This window comes from Desmodus rotundus, chromosome 3, assembly GCF_022682495.2.
Source record: "Desmodus rotundus isolate HL8 chromosome 3, HLdesRot8A.1, whole genome shotgun sequence".
NCBI classification, from domain to species: domain Eukaryota; kingdom Metazoa; phylum Chordata; class Mammalia; order Chiroptera; family Phyllostomidae; genus Desmodus; species Desmodus rotundus.
The window spans coordinates 187,952,051-187,973,147 of record NC_071389.1 but is presented as its reverse complement, the minus strand read 5'-3'; the positions used below and the strand labels follow the sequence as shown (position 1 = coordinate 187,973,147).

At 47.8% G+C, this 21,097-nt stretch overlaps 1 protein-coding gene across 2 annotated transcripts in view; it reads right to left on the bottom strand.

The window, feature by feature from the left end:
• STAB2 (stabilin 2) overlaps nt 1-21,097 on the bottom strand; it is a 123,727-nt gene that overhangs the window by 14,822 nt on the left and 87,808 nt on the right. For both annotated transcript variants that reach the window (XM_053921971.1, XM_053921972.1), the window contains exons 45-58: nt 19,298-19,417; nt 18,149-18,196; nt 17,275-17,358; nt 15,910-16,056; nt 14,961-15,101; nt 13,944-14,003; nt 12,379-12,555; nt 10,963-11,052; nt 8,672-8,818; nt 7,311-7,367; nt 5,906-6,032; nt 4,403-4,552; nt 2,879-2,983; nt 1,497-1,604 (exon numbers count right to left, since the gene is read on the bottom strand). In XM_053921971.1, the coding sequence (XP_053777946.1) occupies nt 1,497-1,604; nt 2,879-2,983; nt 4,403-4,552; nt 5,906-6,032; nt 7,311-7,367; nt 8,672-8,818; nt 10,963-11,052; nt 12,379-12,555; nt 13,944-14,003; nt 14,961-15,101; nt 15,910-16,056; nt 17,275-17,358; nt 18,149-18,196; nt 19,298-19,417 (1,561 nt within the window). The remainder of the gene's footprint in view (nt 1-1,496; nt 1,605-2,878; nt 2,984-4,402; nt 4,553-5,905; nt 6,033-7,310; nt 7,368-8,671; nt 8,819-10,962; nt 11,053-12,378; nt 12,556-13,943; nt 14,004-14,960; nt 15,102-15,909; nt 16,057-17,274; nt 17,359-18,148; nt 18,197-19,297; nt 19,418-21,097) is intronic.

Here is a 21,097-nt window from a genome sequence, read left to right as displayed (position 1 = left end):
CCTAATACCCTGTGGTTCATACCCTCACAGACCAGGCCTGATGACATCTGTCCACTTCTGCCCCTTTGTCACATACTTCTAGACTCTATTTTGGTAGCACTTTTCTGCATGAGTTTGGGTTTTAACGTCAGAACAGTCACGCGCGTGTGTATGTGTGTGTGTGCAGAGCTGGCACACTATGGAACAGCTGTGAGGCCGACATTGTACCCCTCTCTGCAGATGAGCAAACTGACACTTGGAGAGCTAGAATGGGGCAGAGCTGGGATTTAAACTGGATTCGTTTGACTCCGAAGCCCGTGCTGTGCCCGCTGTGTTGTGCTGCCTCTTAGGACCTTTGTTCTCATAACCCCCGAAATTTCAACCTGATGCAGATTAGCTCTCATCTCAGGAATAGTTGGGAAGCTCTCTGCCTTCTCTTGCCTGCCTTTTTGCCTAGAGTTCTTGGGGCCACTTGAGACCACATTAGGGGACATTAGGACACAAGGCTGTCCTCCCCCTAAGGATGGCAGGGTGGAAAGGCAGACCTGGGACGTTATTGCCATTGTAGGGCGCCTTGTGCCACTTCTAGACGGCCTCGTGGCAGGTTAAAAAGAGCAGGTATAGCAAGATCTCATTTTTGTAAAGAAAGTCTATATCTCTGTGAATGAATTATTCATGAAGAAGCAAAGTACTTGTGGCCAAGACTGGCAGTTCTCCCCTGGTACCTACTGTTTCCTTTATCTGTAATAGTAGATTTTTAGCTGGGCTCGTGGTTGCCCAATGAAAGACTACATTTCCCAAGGCTAGAAGTGACAGATAATGAGGACCCAACCAATGGGATGGGAGCAGACAGGACTTTAGCAACTACTAGGTGTGTCCTAAAATCTCCCTCCTCTCTGTCTCCATCCTGCTTCCTTGGGAGGTGCTTATGGTGGTGGCCGTCTTGGGCCAGGCAACTGCGTGATGGCAGAGCAACAAGATAGAAGGAGCCTGGGCTCCCAGATGACCTTTCAGAGTGACATCCCATGTTAGCCCTGGATGCCTCCATCCAAACTGTTATGTGAGAGAAAAATGAGCATCTAATTACTAAATATCAGCCTTATTAATGCCACTGTTCCTTTGGGTGTCTGTGGCTGAACCCATATCCTCACTACTAAAGACAGACATTACAATGTGCAGAGTGGTTCTCACTGAGGGGTGAGAGGATGTGTAGGTTTTCCTTTTCTTCTTTTTAACACTGGAGTGTATCTTCTGAGTTATTTGAAGTAAGACTAGATTACTCATACAGTTAGACAAACACTATAAAATAAAGTGCATCACAGTTTGCGAAGCAATTTCAAATCAGGACCTCAGGTGTAAGCAAACCCATTAAGGAAACTGAGTCGCAGAGAGGGTCGGTATTACCAAGGGGCCCAGGCAGGAGGTAGAAGGGCTGGATGGAGCCCAAGCACTGTGATGGAGTCCCGCTCTGCTTCTGCATCACACTGCTGCTTCACACACACACAAAGGGCACCCACCTGTGCATGTCAGCCCGTCGCCTTCATAATTCAGGTTGCACTCACACGTGTTGTTCTCCTTGCAGGTAGCGTAAGCGGAGCAAGGAGGTGTGCACACGGGGGGCAAAACTACAAAGAAAAAGGTCACCGTTCACCTTGAGTCACGGTAAGAAGAGTTGAGACCCACTGAACGTGTCTCCCCAAGACTCTCTCTCTGGCCTGCCACTGTGTTTCAAACGGGTCCCCTTCTAGCGGGGAGATGGGGGGATTTGCTAAGGTTCCTTCTAGCCTGGAGATTCGGAGATTCTGAAATCACTCCTTCATATCAAGACATTATCTCTGCAAAGTTGATCAGGTTAAACTGCAAATATGTTATCTTGGGGGCAACCAATGAAAACTTCATACTTCAAAGGTTGCTAATAGAGGTGAATTCGGCAGATTACTTCTCTGGTCCTAAGGGCATGGGGTTCTGGATGGAGATGGTTAAACTGGAGGAGAAATTCCACAGAGGGAGAGGTCTGGAGCTTTGGGGATCGGATGGGGCTGCGGCATCGATAGGCCATGTGAAGCCATGAGGCAGTCGGGGGTTAGGGGAGCAGGAGGAGGGAGGAAGGGGAAATGAATTAAGGGTATTGTTGGAATTCTGGGACTTCAGGTTGCTAAAGCCCAGCAGAGGGGCCTAGTCTGCCCTTGGGACGCCAGGGAGGATGAAATAACAGTGGTTCACATGAGATAGTTCAAACTTTATGTCTCAGACCTTCTGCCAGCAATAGGACTTTGGCACGAGGGAGGTCTCAGAAAAATGACTGCTCAATAAGGATCAAGACGACAATGACAATGACAATGGGGACATGATAATGGCAGCTACTGCTTGTAAGTGTCCACATACGCCAGGTACTTCAAACCATGACCTCTGACCCTCACAACCATCTTCCCCCTGCGAAATGTGTAACACACACTTCTTCTCAAGGATGAGCACATCAAGGCCAGAGCGGGCAGGTTATCTACGGCCATTTGTCTGCTCAGGAGCAGAGTCAGGGGTCAGATCGGGGATTCCACACTGTGCCTTTGCTATGAAACCACTCAGCCTCTGGGCCCAGGACCACGATCCCGAGGGGCCATTCCTGCCCCATCCTGCATTCTGGGCCTGAGGGGGGTCCTTCCGTGAATGCACACTGGTTTCATTGAATTAAATATGTTCATCAGCTTTTCCTTCAAGTCGCCACACCTCCTGAGGCCTGGGGCTGCATAGCCATGCCACCTTTTCCACATAAACGGGGAACACCTGCTGTTTTGTCTTTTTTTCTTGTCCAGGTGTTGCTCAGACCCCACCTCAGCTGGAAGCTCTCGGCAGGGTCCACTGCAGCCTGGTGCTGCTGGCGGGTATCCCTCCCATGGCCTACCTGCCTGCGTGTCGCAGAAGCGGCCGGCCCACCCTGCTTCACAGAGGCACTGCCCGGAGCCCGTGATGCCCTCATCACACTGTCCGTGGTCTGAGCAGCCACAGGCTGGAAAGCAAATGGCAGAGTGATCAGTGATCAGTGATCGGAGTTCGAAATCCAACCAAGCAGCTCACACCTGTTGGCTATGTTGCCAGTGTGCGAGGCACCCTGCCTTTGCCACAGTCATTCATTCACTCACTCACCCATCCACACATTCAAAAGACCACTTATTCAGTGGCTATCCTGGGGCAGACACTGCTGGGCAATGAGGTGACACGGGAAAACATAAGACACATGGAGCATCCAGTAGGAGTAACTGGCTATTGAGCACGTAATTATAGATATGGTGAGTGTCATAAACACAGAAGCAGAGAATGTGACGGGGTATGTAACAGAGTAGGAGGGGGAGAGAACCTTATCTGGGGCCTCCTAACAGAAAAACCATTATTTAATGGTAAAATCTGCAAGATATGTACCGACTCTTCCACTTCTCGCCACCCCCAGCACTACCACCGTAGCCCAAGGCGGCACGAGCTCTCACCGAGATTGCGGCGTTAGCTCCCCTAGAGGTGACCCTGCCCCTGCACTTGCTCCCTGCAGTGTGTTCGCCGCAGGGCAGCTGGAGTGATCCCTTCTAATCTGCACATGACGCTTCTCCATTCATAACCCTCCACTGGCCGCCCATCACACTCAGAATAGATGCTGTAGCTCTTTCTCTGCCCGAGAAGCTTCCGTGTGATTTGGGCCCCGGCAACCTTCAGGTTTCACTCCTTCCTCCCTTTGCTCACTCTGCTCAGTCACCCTGGCCTCTTTGCTGTTGTTTCATGCCAAGCCTGCTCCTGCTTCAGGGACTTTGCCCTTGCTCATCTCTCTTCCACCATTCCCTTTACCTGCTTCTTTTTATTTACACCTTTACAACTATTTTTGTTCCTGCAGTTTTTGTCTGTTTCCTCCCTTTGAATGCACACTCTCCGAGAGCTGGGATTTTCCCCTCCTACACTACTGTATCCTTACAGCTTAGAACCATTTCTGGCTTCTGAGCAAGTCACTGAGCCTCTCTGTGTCTCCGTTTCCTCATCTGCTAAGTGGGAATAATAACAGTACCAATCTCAAGGTGTTATTGTGAGAATTAAATGGTAAAGCATAGCTGTCTGGCACATAGGAGGCACTCCATAAACTGTTAGCTATCAATCCTAGTAAGAACTGAGTGATATGTGTTGGTCAAATAACTGAGTGAATGAATGCCGCTTGCCTTGGAGGCTGCAGGGGATGGGAGCTTCACTTTTTACAGATGAAGCTCTTTCAGCAGATGGAACTGGGAATACATCCAAGGAGGGAAAGAACATGTAAGGGCTCACAGATAGGGGGTGGGTGCCCAGGAGAGGGGGGAAGAAGGGTGCTTCAAGTCAGCAGGATGGTGTGGAATAGGACGGGGAGCACGGAGCTGAACAGCAGGCTGAACACAGGGGCAGAGGTGTCACCTACGCTGACAGTCAGGCCCGAATCTCCCTGGCCAGCACAGCTCACACGCCGTCCCGTTGAAGCCGGTGTTGCATTTACACTCTCCAGTGGCTGAGTACTGATCCAGGCAGACACCCCGGTTATTACAGGGGGCATCTGGTCCTCCAGGGCAGGCTGGAAGAGAGGAAGTGGCAGGGACTCAGCAGTGCCTCCAGCATTTGTAAGCGCGCTGCTGACCCATCCTCAGCTGTGGGTTTTGACCTCCATTAGCCCAGAGGGATGGTGGCCCTAGAGACATACCCACAGTGTCTCGATGTTTATGGGACATGAACTTAAATGCATCTGATGGGGTTCTAGCTTGGCAGGGTGATACCCTGAACTGCGCACTGCATCTGGGGGTCAGGAGACCTGGCTTGGGTAGATCTGGGCTGAGTAATGAACTCGCTCTGAGCTTCCGTTCCCTTAGCTCTAGATGATGATGACGATGATGATGATGGTGATGATGATGATGGTGGTGGTAATATAATGTCCTATGTCACATTGTGACACGAGGGTCACATGAGGCAGTATAACTGCGAACATTTAAAAAATATAAAGCACTGACCACATATAAGGGATGGCGCCGAATTTTGTGACAGTCCACTTTCGTGATGGAGAGTGGAGAGTGGGTGATTGCAGGGACCCCCAGCCCAGAATTTTCTCAGCTGAACCAGAATAAACAGAGTATGCCTGGTAGTTAAAATCCTGGCTACTACAAACAAACACACCGTGGGAGCTTGGGCTTGCTTCTTATCCTCTCTGTGCCTCCGTTTTCTCATTTGTAAAATGGGGATAACAACATAGTCTACTTCTTAGGGGTTGTTTCCAGGTGAAGTATAATTATATATATGGGAAGTAGCACCTGAGTAGCGAGCTTACTTAAAACAATGCACGGCCGGTGGGACGTGCCATGACATCGTTATGCCGCTGATGTGTTACTGGCCAGGCGTTGTACCCCGACACAGGGGTTTCAGGATGGTCCTCCATTTCCTGGTGAGGTAAGGGGGGGCAATGCCATATACCCAATAACAGGGGGGTGTTCCGTAAATAATGGCTCAAACATATCATAGTAGTATGGCACTGTGCCAGGGTAGAACTCTATTAGATGCATTTAAATTCACGTGCTTATCCTGTCACAGGCTGGAGTAATAAATGAAATCTGGGGTTTCTAGTGCCAAGCCAGGGGAACGCCTTATGCTATGGTGGTAAGCACAAAAGCCTGCTACACAATCACAGTCCATGCACAGAGCTGAGTAGACTCTCAACTCTGTCAAAGACTAAAATAGCACAAAAGAAAAAAGTTGAAGAAAAGCTACACAGCTATTCAGAATGATTGCTTTGGGATCTTAGCGGCATCATTCAGAGGATGTGCCCCGCCCCCTCCCCAAAACACACACTTTCTAATTTCAGCACTTTCAAAACTTCTGGCTGCTGCATAGTGATGGTGCAACCCATTCGGAATCTCGCGGCGGGAAGAGGCGCCCTCACCCTGGCAGTCTCTTCCGAAGTAGCCCTTGCAGCACCTGGGCAGCTGTATCACCAGGGCGCACTGCTGCTGGCAGCCTTCCACATTACTCTTGAAGGACAGGTTGTATAGACACCTCTGCTTCACGCCCTAAAGGAAGAGAACGAACCATCCCTCTGCCTTCCACAGCCTGAACTTGGGCTCTAGCCTGCTCCCAGTAGGGGATCTCGTAGTGCCCAAGTGGAAAAGGGGACTCAATGGTCTTTACAGGGAATTCTTTCCTTGGAGCCTCAGATAGGCACATGAAGGGGGAGGGTGCAGAGCTAGAAAGACTTCTCTCCAGTCTTAAGGCCCTTAGGCTGTTTGCAAAGGATGTGGTTGCCAGGTGAGAGGGTGGGGCGTGGCCAGGTAGCTTTCTATCATGGGAGGGGTCTTTCTATCAAGGCAAGATGTTGGAAGGGAGGGTAGGAGTTACATTTTGTTTTGCAGGGATGTTTTTGTTAGAAGTTTTCCTAGTAGAATAGAAAGAACTTGGCTTTGGAATCAGTAATAAAGCCAGTATTTAATGAACACTTAGTGTGTGGCAAGTTCTGTGCCCACATTTTAAAACATCACATAGTTATTAGCTCTATTTTAGAGGCAAAAATGTATAGATTATGTGATTTTCCAAAGATTACCCACTGAAATATGACCCTGGATTTATGAACTCCACATCTCATTGGCTAAACCATTACTTCTACATTGCTTTCTGGGCTCCACTGCTAGCTTTGCTTGTTATGAGCTGTGTGATCTTGGCTGGTTGCTTACCCTCTCTGACACACATATTTTTCATAAGTGGAGATTATAATAGCTTCTTATGAGTGTTATAATGAGGAATAGGGACATGAATAGCAGCTAGCCAAATCCAGCTGTTGTTTTTATCATTGTAGTTATCTCTGAAGTCCCTTCTAGGTCTACACTTCCATGACTTTTCTAGACAGTTCCTAGAAGATGGGTAGTGGGTTGATAGGTTATCTGGGTAAAGAATGTTCATCTCTTACCCTGGCTGGTAAGGCTCAGTGGATCAAGTGCTCGCTTGGGAACCCACAGGTTGCTGGTTCAATACCCAGTCAGGGCACATGCCGCAGGACACATGCCCAGGTTGCAGGCCAGGTCCCCAGTTGGGGGCATGCGAGAAGCAACTAATCACACATGGATGCTTCTCTCCCTTTCTTTTTCCCCTCCCGTCCCCTCTCTCTAAAATGAATAAATAAAATCTTTAAAAAATGTTAAAAGAAGAATGTTCCTCTCCCACCCCGGTGGCCTGTGGTTGAAAAGCATGGCATAATTACAGTTATGCGATGCCCACACACGCCTACCAGAAGACCGGGCTCTGATAATGAAACAGACCTATCGCTCTCTAAGTGGCATCCCTGCGTTCATAATTACCTTTGGTTTCGTCCAACTGGGGCAGCTGGGAGTATGGGAACAGCTCCCACAATCCCCCTAGTAGTTAAGAAAAAAAAAAAAACACTTAAAAATCAAGAATACTGGAAACACAAGGAAATGCCCCTGGTGAATGTCTTGATGAGATGACTAAGAACTTGATCTTGATTAAGATTCTGGCTATGACCAATGATATCAAAGCAAACACACGGCAACTTTGCCATGGAGAATTCTCGAGGTCCAAGCATTGAGCCTTGGACCTCAGCTCCTCGTTTAGTTCTTGGAGATGAACAGTCCCCTGCTGGCGGAGGTGGGCCAGGGCGGCCTCACACAGGCATGTGGTAATACAGCGGGGCCTGTGGACACGGGAGTCGGTGCCATTACAGACCCGCTGGGGTGCTTCTGGCCAGTCACATCCTTTGATCCCTAGGTTTCAGATCCATAAAACACGGATGATAATTCTTGATGCTATTTGATATTCAGGGGATTAGTGAGGAAAAATGATTAACCGAAAAAACGTGCCTGAATATACTTTGGAAGTTAAGAAGGCCACACCTCCACAGCAGAAAGGACAACTGGGTTTTTGTGTCCGACTCAGGCTGACAGGTACCCTAATAATTTGGGATATATACGAATGCCTACATGTTGCCAGATACCAAAATCAACTGGTGATGGACTTAGCCACATAAAGTCACTTCATCTCTTGGAGACTCAATTTCCAAATCCATGGAATAGAGTTGATGATATCTACTTCTATTATTGGGTTATTGCAGGGATAAGAGGAGCATCAAGCCAAACTCAAAAAATGGTCCTGGGTGGATGAGCAAGCGTGAAATATGAAAACGCCCCATACAGTGCAGGGCCTAAAATAGAATGTTGTTCCACTGAGCAAGTGCATGGAGGTGTGGGTGGCGTAAAGTACTAGATTGAACTATGTCAAATTGCTGTTTGTAGTCACAGTCTGGTAAATATGGCAATTTCATGTGGTTTAATATAGCAGAAGCTCAAAAAATATTTGTTGAATCAATGAGTGAAGAGCTAACTAAATGGATGGGAGGATTTGAAAATGACTGGCAGGGCACGAGTTTGGCACCCACCCATGTCTCCTTAATAGCGAGGGAAGGAATGGATGGGTGAGGGTGGGTGAATGAACAGTTGCCAGGCCCGCGCAGGGCTAGGTAGATGCTTGTTGATTGAGAATCTGAAGAACACCGTCATCTGGCCTCTGACTTCTTGGGTCCCAGGCTCATGGGGGACTGGCCCCAGAAGTTTGACAGCAGAGCCTGTGCTGGATCAGGAGGGCTGCTCTTTGGTTCAAGGTTCTCTCCCCACAGTAATAAGAGTTAAGTGTTTTTAGGACTGACCGAGACGTTGAATGTAGTGAAAGTGTCACAGCGGCCCCCTAGGGTGGGGTCAATCAGTAGACAGTCGATGCCATAGGCCACACCCAGGTCAAATAAGAGCTCTCGTTGTATAATTCTGCATGCTTGGCCATTCAGGAAGAGTTCGCCCTGAGGGACAGAGAGAGAGAGAGACAGAGACAGAGAGAGACAGAGAGAGAGAGAGACAGAGAGACTCAACAATCCTTCTTAGACTTCTTTTCTTCCACACCATATAATGTAGCCAGCACTTGCAAGACTCAGAAGGAACTAAGATACATATTTATATATCTCAAATACTCAGCGCATGTTATGTGCCAAGCACAGTTCCATGTGCTTTACCTGTGCAAATTCTTTTATTCCTTACAACAACCCTAGGATGTAGCTACTATTGCTAGTATTCCCATTTCCAGGTAAGGAAACTGAGGCAGCGAGAGGTTAAATAACTCGCCCAAGGTCACTGAGCAGGAAGTGGTGGTGCAGGCATTCATACCAGGCACTCGGCCTCCGAGCCCACACTGTTGGCCACTCTGCAGCACCGTCTGTGCCAGAGTAGAAACAGTGGCGGGGAGGTGACAGAGTGGAGAAGGGGTGGCCTGGCTGTGGTTCAGGATAAACTTTGGTGCACGGCCACTTCATGTACAGTAACCCAGTTTTCTTATTTAGTGCCAGCACCCAGCAAAGTGCCCGACACAACTTTCTTTCCAGGATATACAAGTGATGGGCTTTTCCTTTATAATGAAAACAATAACTTTTTCTTCAAATGTACTAGGCATTGTCTAAATTGTGCTTTAGATACATTACTTCATTTCATGCTGCAACAATCCTAGCACTTGTTTTCATAAGGTCCACCCAGCAAAGTTAATACATTCCTCCCTGCCCCCGGGAAGCAAAATATTTTTAGAAACTTGCTTGAAAAGAAAAAAAGATAAATCTCAGCATCAATGATGCAATGGACACAATGTGATTCAGTAGAAAGAACACTAGAAAACTGGTTAAATTCCACCTCCCTCCCCCCCCCCCCCCCCCCCGGCTTCTACTTATTGCTATGTGGCTGGGCAAGTCAGCGGACTTCTCTGGGGTTTAGTTTTCCTCACCAGGCACGTAGGATTTACGATTCCATTGCATAGGGCTGTTATAAAGATCAAACTAAATAATACATTGCAAAATTCTCTGAAAGCTGTATTAGCACACAGAACGAGCATTCTTAGTGGGCATTCTTATGCCCACTACTTCTTTAATAGGCATCCAGTTTGGTCTATGGAGATAGTACAGCTGATCCCCAGTGTAAATACACTGGGGGAACTTTCCAGAAGCTGGAATGTAAATATGCTAACATTCCTCATATTCAGTTATAAATTCAATGCAATTTCAATCCAAACACCAAAGGGATTCTGGCTGGTTGTCAGCTGTAAACAAAAAGTTGTATGGGACTTCTCAGAAGGCTCCTTGAAGGGAATCAACTCATCTGGGAGCTGCATCCCTTTTGCCATTTCTCTTTCTTACTACCTGGAAAGTGGACATGATGGCTGGAGCTCCAGCAACTATGTTGGACCCTTGAGGTTACCTTGAGGCTGGAAACATATGGTGAAGAGCAGAAAGACAAAAGGAGCTCTCCCATTGAGACATCATACTAGCCCTGTATGGACCACCTCCTGATTTCTTTTATAAGAGAGATAAACTTATATTTAAATTTAAGTCACTGCATTTTGGGTTTTCCATTATATGCAGGATATAGAATGGAGCTACTATTATCCTATCATATCCATTCATCACAGGGAAGTACAGGAAGGTAAAATTGTTCAGGAACCAGCCAGGAAAGGTGAAAATTGCAAACTTTCACTCTGTTGACTGATTTAAGAAGCAATAGCCCAGAGCCGGTTCTGACTAAGAGAGGACTGGAGACGAGGTCACAGGAAGGCTAGGAAGGAAAGGGAAGGAATGACAGTGTCCTTTCCTGCTTCAGGGAAGTGTCCCACAATGGAAAATAAATGCTCCACCAATAACTAAGTAACTAACTAACAAACTCACTCTAAAAACTGCTCTCCACATGTGCAAGGGAGGGGGCTCCTTGACACCTGCTCCCAGGGCATAGGTGGGCCAGGGCTTATCAGGTTTTTCACATCGGCTTACTTACTTTCAGGGAAAATACCTCTCAAGGCAGTGAGGGAAAAGAGCTTGCTGTCAACAATGGGAAAAAACGGACGTGTTGAAAGGGGAGCGGTGGGGGAATGCGGACAGTGTGTCCCCAGCCCCCACCCCTAGACAACACTCACGATGTCACTGTCAGCTCCGCACCGCACACTCAGCTCTGAGCCTTGCAGGGTCTTCAAGGAACCATATCTGGGGAGATCCACCGCTAAAACCTGTGGCAATGAGGATGCCATATTAATACCCCGAATTTGGGCTGAGGAGGGGCCCAGAGGATCTTTGCCAACAAACCAAATTCAGACACAAGTTTTCCCAAGAGTTCTAATAATTCCAGCTTTAAAATGACAGCAGGTATAGTCAACACGAATAATCATTACAGGCCCTCTGGAGCTTGGAAGTTCTTTCTGCAGAGAGAGTTTCCAATAGCTGGCTGGTTCAGTCACCCTTCCGTCTCCCATCTGTGCCTGGGAGTCCATGGAAGGTGCTCCCTTGGTGTGTGAAGCCAATGACAGGATGAATGGGTTAGGGAGATGGCGCTGTTACGGGTGGAGTTATGCCCCCCCCCCAAAGTCAGAGTCCTGACCCCATTACTTTAGAAAGTGATCTTACTTAGAAATAAGATCATTGCAGATGTAATCAGCCAAGAAGAAGTCACGCTAGAGTAGAGTGGGCCTTTAATCCACTATGACTGGTGTCCTTATACGAAGAAGAGAGAAGAGAATGCCCCGTGAAGACACAGAAACGCTCAGGGAGAAGACAGCCTCGCGACAGCAGAGGCCGAGGCTGGTGGGGTGCAGCTGCAAGCCCAGGAGTGCTGAGGATGCGCAGCCACCACCAGCAGCTAGGAGGGAAGCGCGGAGCAGATTGTCTGTTAGAGCCTCGAGAAGGGACAACCTCATAGCACCTCGATTTCAGACATCCAGCCTCCAGAACTCGGAGAGAATCAATTTCTGTTGTTTCGAGTCACCCAGTTTGTGGTAGTTTGTTATAGCAGCCCCAGGAAACTAATACAGATCCTATGAATTAACCAAAGTTCGGACATGTGGTGTTTTTGGATTGGGCAGCTTCACTCCCGGAGAGAAACGTGGGTCCTGGCCGGACCCAGAGTGATAGGGTTTTAGCAAGATCTGCCGTGTTTCTGCAAGATCTCGATTCCCGGAGCACAGTAGACCGGTTCAGCAACGAACAGCTGACTGCAGCTGCATGATCAGTCCTTGCCTTGGAACTGTGGAACTGGGAGGGAGAGAGTCCCTCTGGAGACACGTGGGGACTGCTGTCAGCAGCCCTTTGGCCATGTGAATGTTGGGGGCGGAAAAGCTGCTCTGCTGTACAAGGCAGACATGCTGTTCTCGGGCACTGGTGAAAGTGAGAAAGACACAGGCAGGTCGGAGAAACAGAATGAGGCGTGGTATACTGCAGGGGTCAGTTAATGACGGCCAGGCAGAGGACACAGTGGGACAGGGGCTGCTCCCAGTTCCTGGATCGCATCACCCCTGGGGCTTCCCTGCACTCACATCTGCATAAAAACATAACATGGATACCTTGGTGTCTCGGATCACATGGAACTTTAGATACTCCTTCAGCTTGTCCTTGTTGTCTTGGTTGAACAGGAAATCCTGTTGCCCAGGGGACAGGGCTTGGAGGGCCTTGTCCGTGGGCCAGAAGAGAGTGATCGGAGTGTGGATGGGGTCAGTGATGACGCTCAGCAAACCAGCTTCCTGAAACACAGGGTCGGTCCCGTGCTCGGCAAAGCCCAGTCTGTGGGGAGGACTAAAGGCAGCTGCAGGCCCCTCTGTGTCCTCCTACCCCCCTGTGCCCACTCGTGACACAGCCAGAAACCAGAGGCCCATCTCCCTCTTGCCATTTGAACCCTCATTTTCTTAGAAAGCAAAACAGGAAGTCAAATTCTGGGCTTTAATAGGAAAATAAACTTTAGTGAGTATCTTAAAATTTTTTTCTTTTTACTACTCCTGCCCAAATATTTTAATTTCTGGAAGACCCATTTAGCACTTTTCTCATATTTTATTTAAAAAAAGTGAAGTCTACCCCATACTGAGATACTTCTGTGTATTTATAAAATTTATAAGATCACACAGACCCAAAAAAGCAATTGCCAGATGATTGGGAAGGGATCATCTGGAAGCTTTCTCTAACCTGTGTGCATCATACACATTTTTTTCTTGTAATTTTTTCCAACAACCCCATGAAGTAGGCTTTATTACTCCCTCTCACTGAGCCTCAAACAGGTTTCCTAACTTGCCATAAAAGCCTGTGTTCATCCGGACCTGATGCCCAGGTGTGGCAGGGACCCTCAGGTTTTGGGAGGGAGTGGGTGGGCAAAGATTACTGGTCTGTAACATCCGTGGGATTCTCATTTTGAACACCTTGAAATCTCCATTTCTTAAGGGCTCCCCAGAGGGTGTGAGCCCCAGATGGTTTGGAAATTCTTGGTCAACATGAAGTCTTAGATGGTGCTCTGGCGGGGAGGGATGGGGTTCTTAGAGCCCTCCTGGGACTCCTTGGAGCAGCAGGAGGAGAGGGGGGGCTTGGAATCCCCCCCATCATTGCTGATGCTCCCCTGCAATGTTTGTTTGAACAAGAAGTTTTTCTATTCAATTCGTGGGAACAGTCTCTGAAGTCAGAAAGACATGGTTTAAATGCAATTTCTACCTGTCCCACGGACATGGATTCCCTGGCTCTCCACCTCAGGTCGCCATCACTCTCATGGAGGTGATAACTGCAGATGGGAAGCCCTTAGTTCAGGGGCGGGCACACCCTAATTCCTTTCTCTGGCTCCAGCCTCATGCACTTCAATTTCTAACTTGGCCAATATGCACTATATAGCTGAACAAACCATACCACGTTTTGGGGATGGAGTGGCAGAGAATGAGTTTGTTCTCTAGAAAATTAGGACTTCCCCAGACAGACACCAGGACAGCTGGCTAGTGCCCCAAACACCCAAAAACCACACACACACACACACACACACACACACACACACACACACACACACACACACACCTAACACCAAAAACCCAAAAAACCTCCAAAACAAACCTCTTTAGTCAGGCTATCCCCTGAGGTAACTGTCCTCTGAAGTTTTTACCTGTATTAAGTTGCTAAATTTGATGTAGCCGTGGTTCTCTGCCACCGTTGTCAGATTTTGCTGCAAAGATAATAAGAAGGGGGATGATACCTTCCCTCATGCACTTCACAAAGCACTTCAACAAAATCTCAACTGCATGCAGTGAGGGTAAGATAACGTGGCAGGTACCATGGATTGGTTCATTGGTGCCCACCCAGCTCCAGTCTACCCTGGACTTTCTGCATTATGAGGCCGGAAGGCTAAGCACTGCATTTCCCAGACTGCCTAGCAGCTAGAGCCTCAGGGGATAAAGGGTCCTCCAAGGAGAAGCGCTTGTACAAGGTGGAAAGAGACAACAGGAAGTGGCGCGGCTGCTGGCAGGGAGATCAGATCTTCTGGCAAACACATGGTGAGACATCAGGTGTCCAGACCCCTGTGTCCTAGGTGGTGAGGCTGGAGACAGGTGACTCTGGCAGAGCTCACAGTGGGGAAGCCAGGGGTCTTCCCTTTGCAGGGGTCCCCAGGACTGCTTTGTGCCCAGCTGAGCTGCACTTGAATTAGGATCTCTGGCTTTCCAGAGATTTGGGGATGCCAATAGCCTAAGAAACTCCTTTTTGTTTGGGTATAGTGAATTCTGCTATATAACACGAACCCTGGTCAATACGAATAAATAACAATAAAAGTTAAAATTGTCTTTTCTGTCAGTTGAGAAGGAGTTTTACTCCAGGTCTAGTTGTGGTGATATCTACCTATCCATCTATCTATCATCACCATCCATTTACATAATTCCTCCATCTTCCAAACCTGTGCAAAACCACCTGCCCCTGTGGACACAAAGAAAAAACCGATAAAATCCACTTATCTCTTTAAAATAGACTTATTTGCTTCTTACTAAGAATAATATTTACTAGGCTTTTCATAGTTGAAGCAGCAAAGTTAAAATGTCTCAAAATGATGCCTCAAATGAGAATTGAGATAGTAAATTATTAGTATTATGAGTCGCTCTGTGCTGAGAGTGTGACCATTGAGCTCACCCACCAGAATCCTTCCAGCAGCATCTCTAGGGGTGATAAGCAAGTCTTGGGGAGACAGCAACTTGTCTATGATGTGGATAACTCCATTGGTGCTGATGATGTCACTGGATATGATTTTAGCTTTATTATTTATATGCACCGTGTCCTGAAGTCAACCAGAAAGGGAAAAAATGAGCACAAACAGAAATAGACACACAATCACTTCTTTCCGAATGTTCGCCAACACGTGAAATTGTCATAAAAGTGCATGTTTAAGCAGATCTGTGGGAGAAATCTGAAGATCCAAGCTTAGCACATTTCTTATTATGGTTAGAAAAGAAGGAAACTGAGGCGAGAATGTAATTTTTACCTGGAGAAGTTCATAGCAAATAATCAGCCCAAACAGTCCTTTCACTGTGATTCTTAAATATGAAATAACAAGCAGACCAAAATTGGCTTCTCGCTCGCACGTACTGTCTAGATCACCAACCCTCCCCTTCTGCCCAGCACACCCTTTTCCCCCTCGGCAGGGGTCCGAAAGCCACCATTTGTTTCTCTGCGGTAGGGCGGGAGTGGGCCAGCGTGGCTGAGTGGATTCGATCAAAAGCTTTCATCTCTCTCCAGCAGAATTCTGGTCAGTGCTGCCTGAAGCGGGTCTGTCGACCTGAAGCTCCCTTGCCTCTGCGGTTGAATTGCAGCTCTACGGTTTGCTTCCTATGTGACTGTATAACATCTCTGAGCTCAGTTGCCTAATTTATCAGTTGAGGAAAATAATAGTATCTATATTATGGGATTATTTTGAGGATTAAATGAGTTAGTGCGTATGAAACACTTAGTACCTGCCATACAGCAATCACTCAACCTGTGTTTGTTATTGTTGTTGGTTTGATTATCCCCGGTATTTTACTCTGAGGAAGGGGAGAAGAAAGGAGGCCCAAGGAGAATGGGCGCCTTCCTGAAGTGGCCTCCCTCACCTGAGAGACGGAGATGACAATTGACTCCCCTTGGAGAGAAGTAGCGTTTGGGATCAATTTCAGGTTTTCCAGGAGCAGCTGGTGGCAGGCGACCACATGGTACCGGAGAACCTGGGGCATGAGGCCCTGCTTGTCCCAGTCGTTAATCTGAAATAGAAGGTCAGAGGGTCCCTGCCAGAGCCAGGAGCCTTTGCTCCCGCTTGTCCGTTCGCTGCCCTGTCTCCATGCGCCCCCACCATCTCTCCCACCTGGGCCCTGGGAGGCAGGGGTCAGGGCTGGCTTGCGGTCAGGGTGGTAGGTTAGAGACTGTCAGACAAGAGCGGGAAAGTGGCCCTAGTTCCTCTCTGGCTTCCACTGTAGGACCTTGGAGTGGAAGAGCACTTGGGGTCCCTGTGGCCCAGCCTTTCACATTTGGCAAGGACCCCAAGTCCTGTGAGATGCCACTTGAAAAAAAAAAAAAAGAGTTTTCTTGTGAAAAGTACTGGGAAACACCACATTTGTGTCCCCTGTCAGAGAGGAACCTGGGCCAGACTGAAACCTTGAGGATGGGAGATGCTTCTCCACTTGTGAATCAAAATGCAAACAAAATTACCCATAAAGTAGGTGTAATAAAGAACCACGTGGTTCTCACTGTGATAACTCCTTTGATGTTTTTAAAAACTGATCAAATGTCAATGTTTAGCAAAAATGATTTTTGTGTCCCTGCTTTGCTGGTGCCCTAAATCCACGCAGAGAGAGGCGGTGTGTGTGGCGGCTGAGAACACAGACTCCGGGGGCGTGTTCGGGTACTTGTGCCACCGTTGGCTGGTCAGGTCGCCTTAGAAAAGCTACTCCTCTCAGGGTCATTGACTGTAAAACGGGGGTAATAATAGCACTCAGCTCATGGGGCTGACACAATCAGGGCTGGAAATAGTGTCTGGTGCATTCAGTGAATCTTTGCTGCGGTGTGACATATTAATAGGCAACCCTGCATGAAGAGTCCCAGTGCATGTGAGGATATTAAAGGCTCTGTTAAGGAAAAAAACATATTTAAATTCCTTTAATCCTCCCCCCTTTTTTTTGTTAATGGGAAGTTTGGATCATTTGAGAATTGCTGATCTTTTTCAACCTCCTATTCTATTCAGGAATGTCCTTTAGAGGGGCTCTGGCCAGTGGTTTGCCGAATCCACTTGCCTGCTTCCCCTGATAAGCGTCCCTATGCTGAGAGGCAGTCCCTTCCGTTGCTGGTCAGCTCCAGCTGATCTTAACTCTCCCGCTCAGAAATGTCTCCACTGTCAGTTCCAGGGTGGCACCAAAGACTGTGTTCCAGTCCCAGATCCACACCCCCCCCACCCCGCCCCCGCCCCGCCTACACTTCACTCTTACCCGAGGATCCTCATCAAAGGCTGTAGACGAAGGTGCAAGAACAGTGAAGGGGCCCGGACCGGCCAGGTCTCGTACAGAATGCTCCTGTGGGAAGGAAGGCGGGGGGCACATGTACTTAACACATACAGGCAGAGGCTCAAACCAAGAGCAGAGGGAGTAGACCGTGGTGGCGGAGGGCGAGAACACTGGGTGGGGAGCCCTGTGCTTCAGTTAGTCTCAGAGTCAAATTCATTCAGGTTCATTGTCATTGAAATAAAGTTTATTTATCTGGCTATCCAAGTAACAATGCTTATTGTATTAGAGATCTGAAAATACAGCATGAAGAATAAAATCACCGCCCATAACCCCACCACCTGACATTTGCAGGTGTCCCTTTCCAGGGCCTCCTCCACATGGAAATATTGTACATACTTGGGACAATAAACATAAGTCATAAGATAATTTGCTTAACTGTTGTAATTATCTTGTTGCCAATATTAACATCCTATGGTTATATTCTTGTCTAATTTTTATGATTTCACTCCTCTGGATTTTTATCTTTTATTCTTAACATGTGTAGAACGTAGATACATAATGTGCAGAAAGATCTAACATAATATTTTCACCCAAAGACTTAACCAGGTGTCTCGTAATGCTTCTTTTTGCCACTGGCATGATGGTAGTTTTTTCATGTGCCACATTCTTATGTGTAGAATGGGCCAGGGTGACATTTTTCGCTCTTTCACACTGCCTACCTGACGTCTGAAAAGTTCACCAATGACCAGCACAGAGCCCGCTCCAGAAATCCAGGGCCCCCGTCTTTCTTCTCCCCTCACCTTCCCCAGAGGCTTGAGACCCAGCTGGAATTAGCAAGACAGATGCACAGTATTCTTACCAGCAGCTGGAAGAAATACTGGGAAGTTTTGGGGTTCCTGGGAAGCTCCTGGAAACAAAGAGACGGCAGGTGCATTTAACGTCTGTGGATTGTATGTGAGAACACAGTGTTGTTGCAGGACAATTTCTCTAAGATCGAGGGTATCTACCGTCCTTCCAGCTGGGGATCTGCCCCACGGGCCTTCTCCAGGCCCATGGACAGGCTGTGTAACCAATGTCCGGGGTGACAATGTGGGTGTGCTGAGTTCCATAACCTTTTTGGAGTCACCATCGGATTGATTTATCAAGGAAAGATCCAGCCATTTCCAGAAGCTGCTGAGCTTTAAGAGTATTTTGAAAAGTTCAACTACTTTTATTATTATTGCTACTTTTTAAACAACAACAACAATTTTTTTTTTTTCACAATTCTGAGGCTGGAAATCCAAGATCAAGGTGCCGTATTCTTCCGGGGCCTCCCTCCTTGGCTTGCAGGTCCCGTGGCCCTCTTACGATGTCCTCACACGGCCTGCCCACTGTGTGAATGGCCCTGGTGTCTCTTTTGTGTGTTAAAGTTCAAATGTTTTTTTAAAAACTGAGTTATAGGTTTATGGCGGGTTTAGTTCCTCTATTAACACAAATTTTGGGTCAACTGGAATGCTCGAGCTTCTCTTTAAATCAAAGGACGGGGCGCTCACTTGGTAAGAGGCAGAAATCTGCAAGTGTGCTGGGGCCTCACCCTGCAGGCCCGTGCTGATGCACGCACTCTGCAGCAGCAGCCCTCATCATGCCGCACCTGCCGTTGCTGCGCTTGCTGTGCCTGGTGCACAGGTGATCTCATTTAATACTCACACCAGCCTGATGGGGTGGGCACCGTGATTCTCTTAGGTTGGAAAACTCCTGCAGAGAGAGGTGATGGAATCTGCCCAAAGTCACATGACTAAAGGACAGGGCTGAATTCCAACCCAGGTGTTCCGAATCAGTGTGTCCAAAGTCAAATGAATTCCCAGGGGTAGATAACATTTCTTTTCACTTCCAATTTAGGTGAAAACAGTCTTTCACATTGTTAGGGAGCATCCCATGTTATAAGATTCTCGAATGTTCTTTAGCAACCTGGATTCCTAGCACAGAGAGGGAAGTAGAGTTTACTTTATGGAAACACGCCTCGACTTACCTGATAGATGTTGCCGCGGCAGGTGAACCCGTCCCCAATGTAATTTGGCTTGCAAGTACAGGTCCTTTCTTCTCCCCCAGTGTGGTTGCAGATAGCAAATTCACTACAGCCGCCGTTTTTCTGGTAACATTTCCAAGGGGTGGGGTATAGGAATCAGATCAGTTAGTTTGATAACTTTGCCAATATTCGTGAAACAAGTCTGTATTGAAATTTATTTTTTGCTGCCTCTTTGACTGGTTTGCATTATTTGTCCTTTCCTGAACTGGCCTTGTGGCAGGTACATTGATAAGCCCAGAATTGCCAAATGGGAACTTTGCTGGCATCCAGGGGTTAATTGGAAAGGTCCCAATCTTGTTTGACATTTTCTAGCTATAGGCTGAACTCTGATTCCTTGGTAGCAAAGGTAACAGTCATCAGCTAGAAGGAAATAGGTATAAAATGATACAACACGTTGTCCTTATCTGCAAAGAACTTATAAACTATAGAAGATGGGGCAGAGATCTAAGCTATAAAAAAGCCAAGTGCAGTTCAAAGCTGACACCCATGGGAACACCAAGAAGGACTTTGCAAGCCCAAGCAAAGGTCTTCAGAGGGGAAAGAATGGAAAGCTCCAGAAGAACAAATCAGATGAGGTTAAACAGAGGAGGAGGTCAACAGTTTAAAGGCAAGCTGCAAAATGTCCCCTTCTAATCCCCATTCCAAAAGTATTTGTGGACCCGACCAGTGTGGCTCAGTGGGTTGGGTGTCGTCTTGCAAAGTGAAAAGTTGTTGGTTCGATTCCCCATCAGGGCACATGCCTGACTTGTGAGATCAGTCCCAGGTCCCTGTGTATGAGAGGCAACTGATTGACATTTCTTTCTCACATCGATGTTTCTCTCCCTCCCTTCCCTTCTCTCTAAAATATATAAATAAAATCTCTTTAAAAAGGTATTTGTGGAGCATGATATTTCAGCCCAGGAGGGACCTACTGCCTCAGATTCTTGCACCAAGCTGGCACAAGTCAGTGAACTTTTCAAGAAAGCTGACTCCTGAGAGACCATGGACCACCTCCTGGGGGCCCTGGGTCTTCCAGCTAAATACCCTGGATTTACTTGTCCTAATACCCTGCGTGCTCTGAGACCACTAAGATGAATCCCCTCTCGTCTCACCTTCCTGCTTATCTCCATCAACAGCAGAGATCTAGGTGTCCAAAGTCACCTCCTACTACAGGGATACTCCCCACCACGTCGCTCTGTGTACCGGGGATCTGACTCTGTAGCCTCCCACTTCCCGCCCTCACAAACCCCTCTCTGTGCCCTCTGAGACTCACCGCTGTTCGCAGACTCCCAACAGTCTCCACCCGCTCCCCAAAAGCTCTTGTCACCTTTTACTGAAGAGGTGTCTGTCTCCTGCAAACACTGTTTGCCCTGTGCACCGGCCCTTCAACCCCAACGGCATTTCACTCTGTCCCCTCTCTCCTCAACTCTCCATCGCTGTCCCCCTCCTCTCAGTTGATGAGCTCAACTCATATCTCATGGAGAAAAGAGAGATAACAGACAAGAACCTCCTCATCTTCTTGTCCTGAAGTTCACCGCCTGCCTGAGCCTCGCCTCACAGCGGCTTCCCTCCCAGTACCTGAAACGGTGCCGGTGTCCAGAGAACGCTCTGCAGCCACCCGCGCTCGCTGCTGTGCGAGGCTCCCCATTGGATACACACAATGCAGACAGTCCCTGTCTGCACAGAACTATTCATTTAGAATGGCCAGGCACAGACATTTTAAAGTTAATTCACAGTAAAGGGCCCCATGAAGTAGTTGCCCAT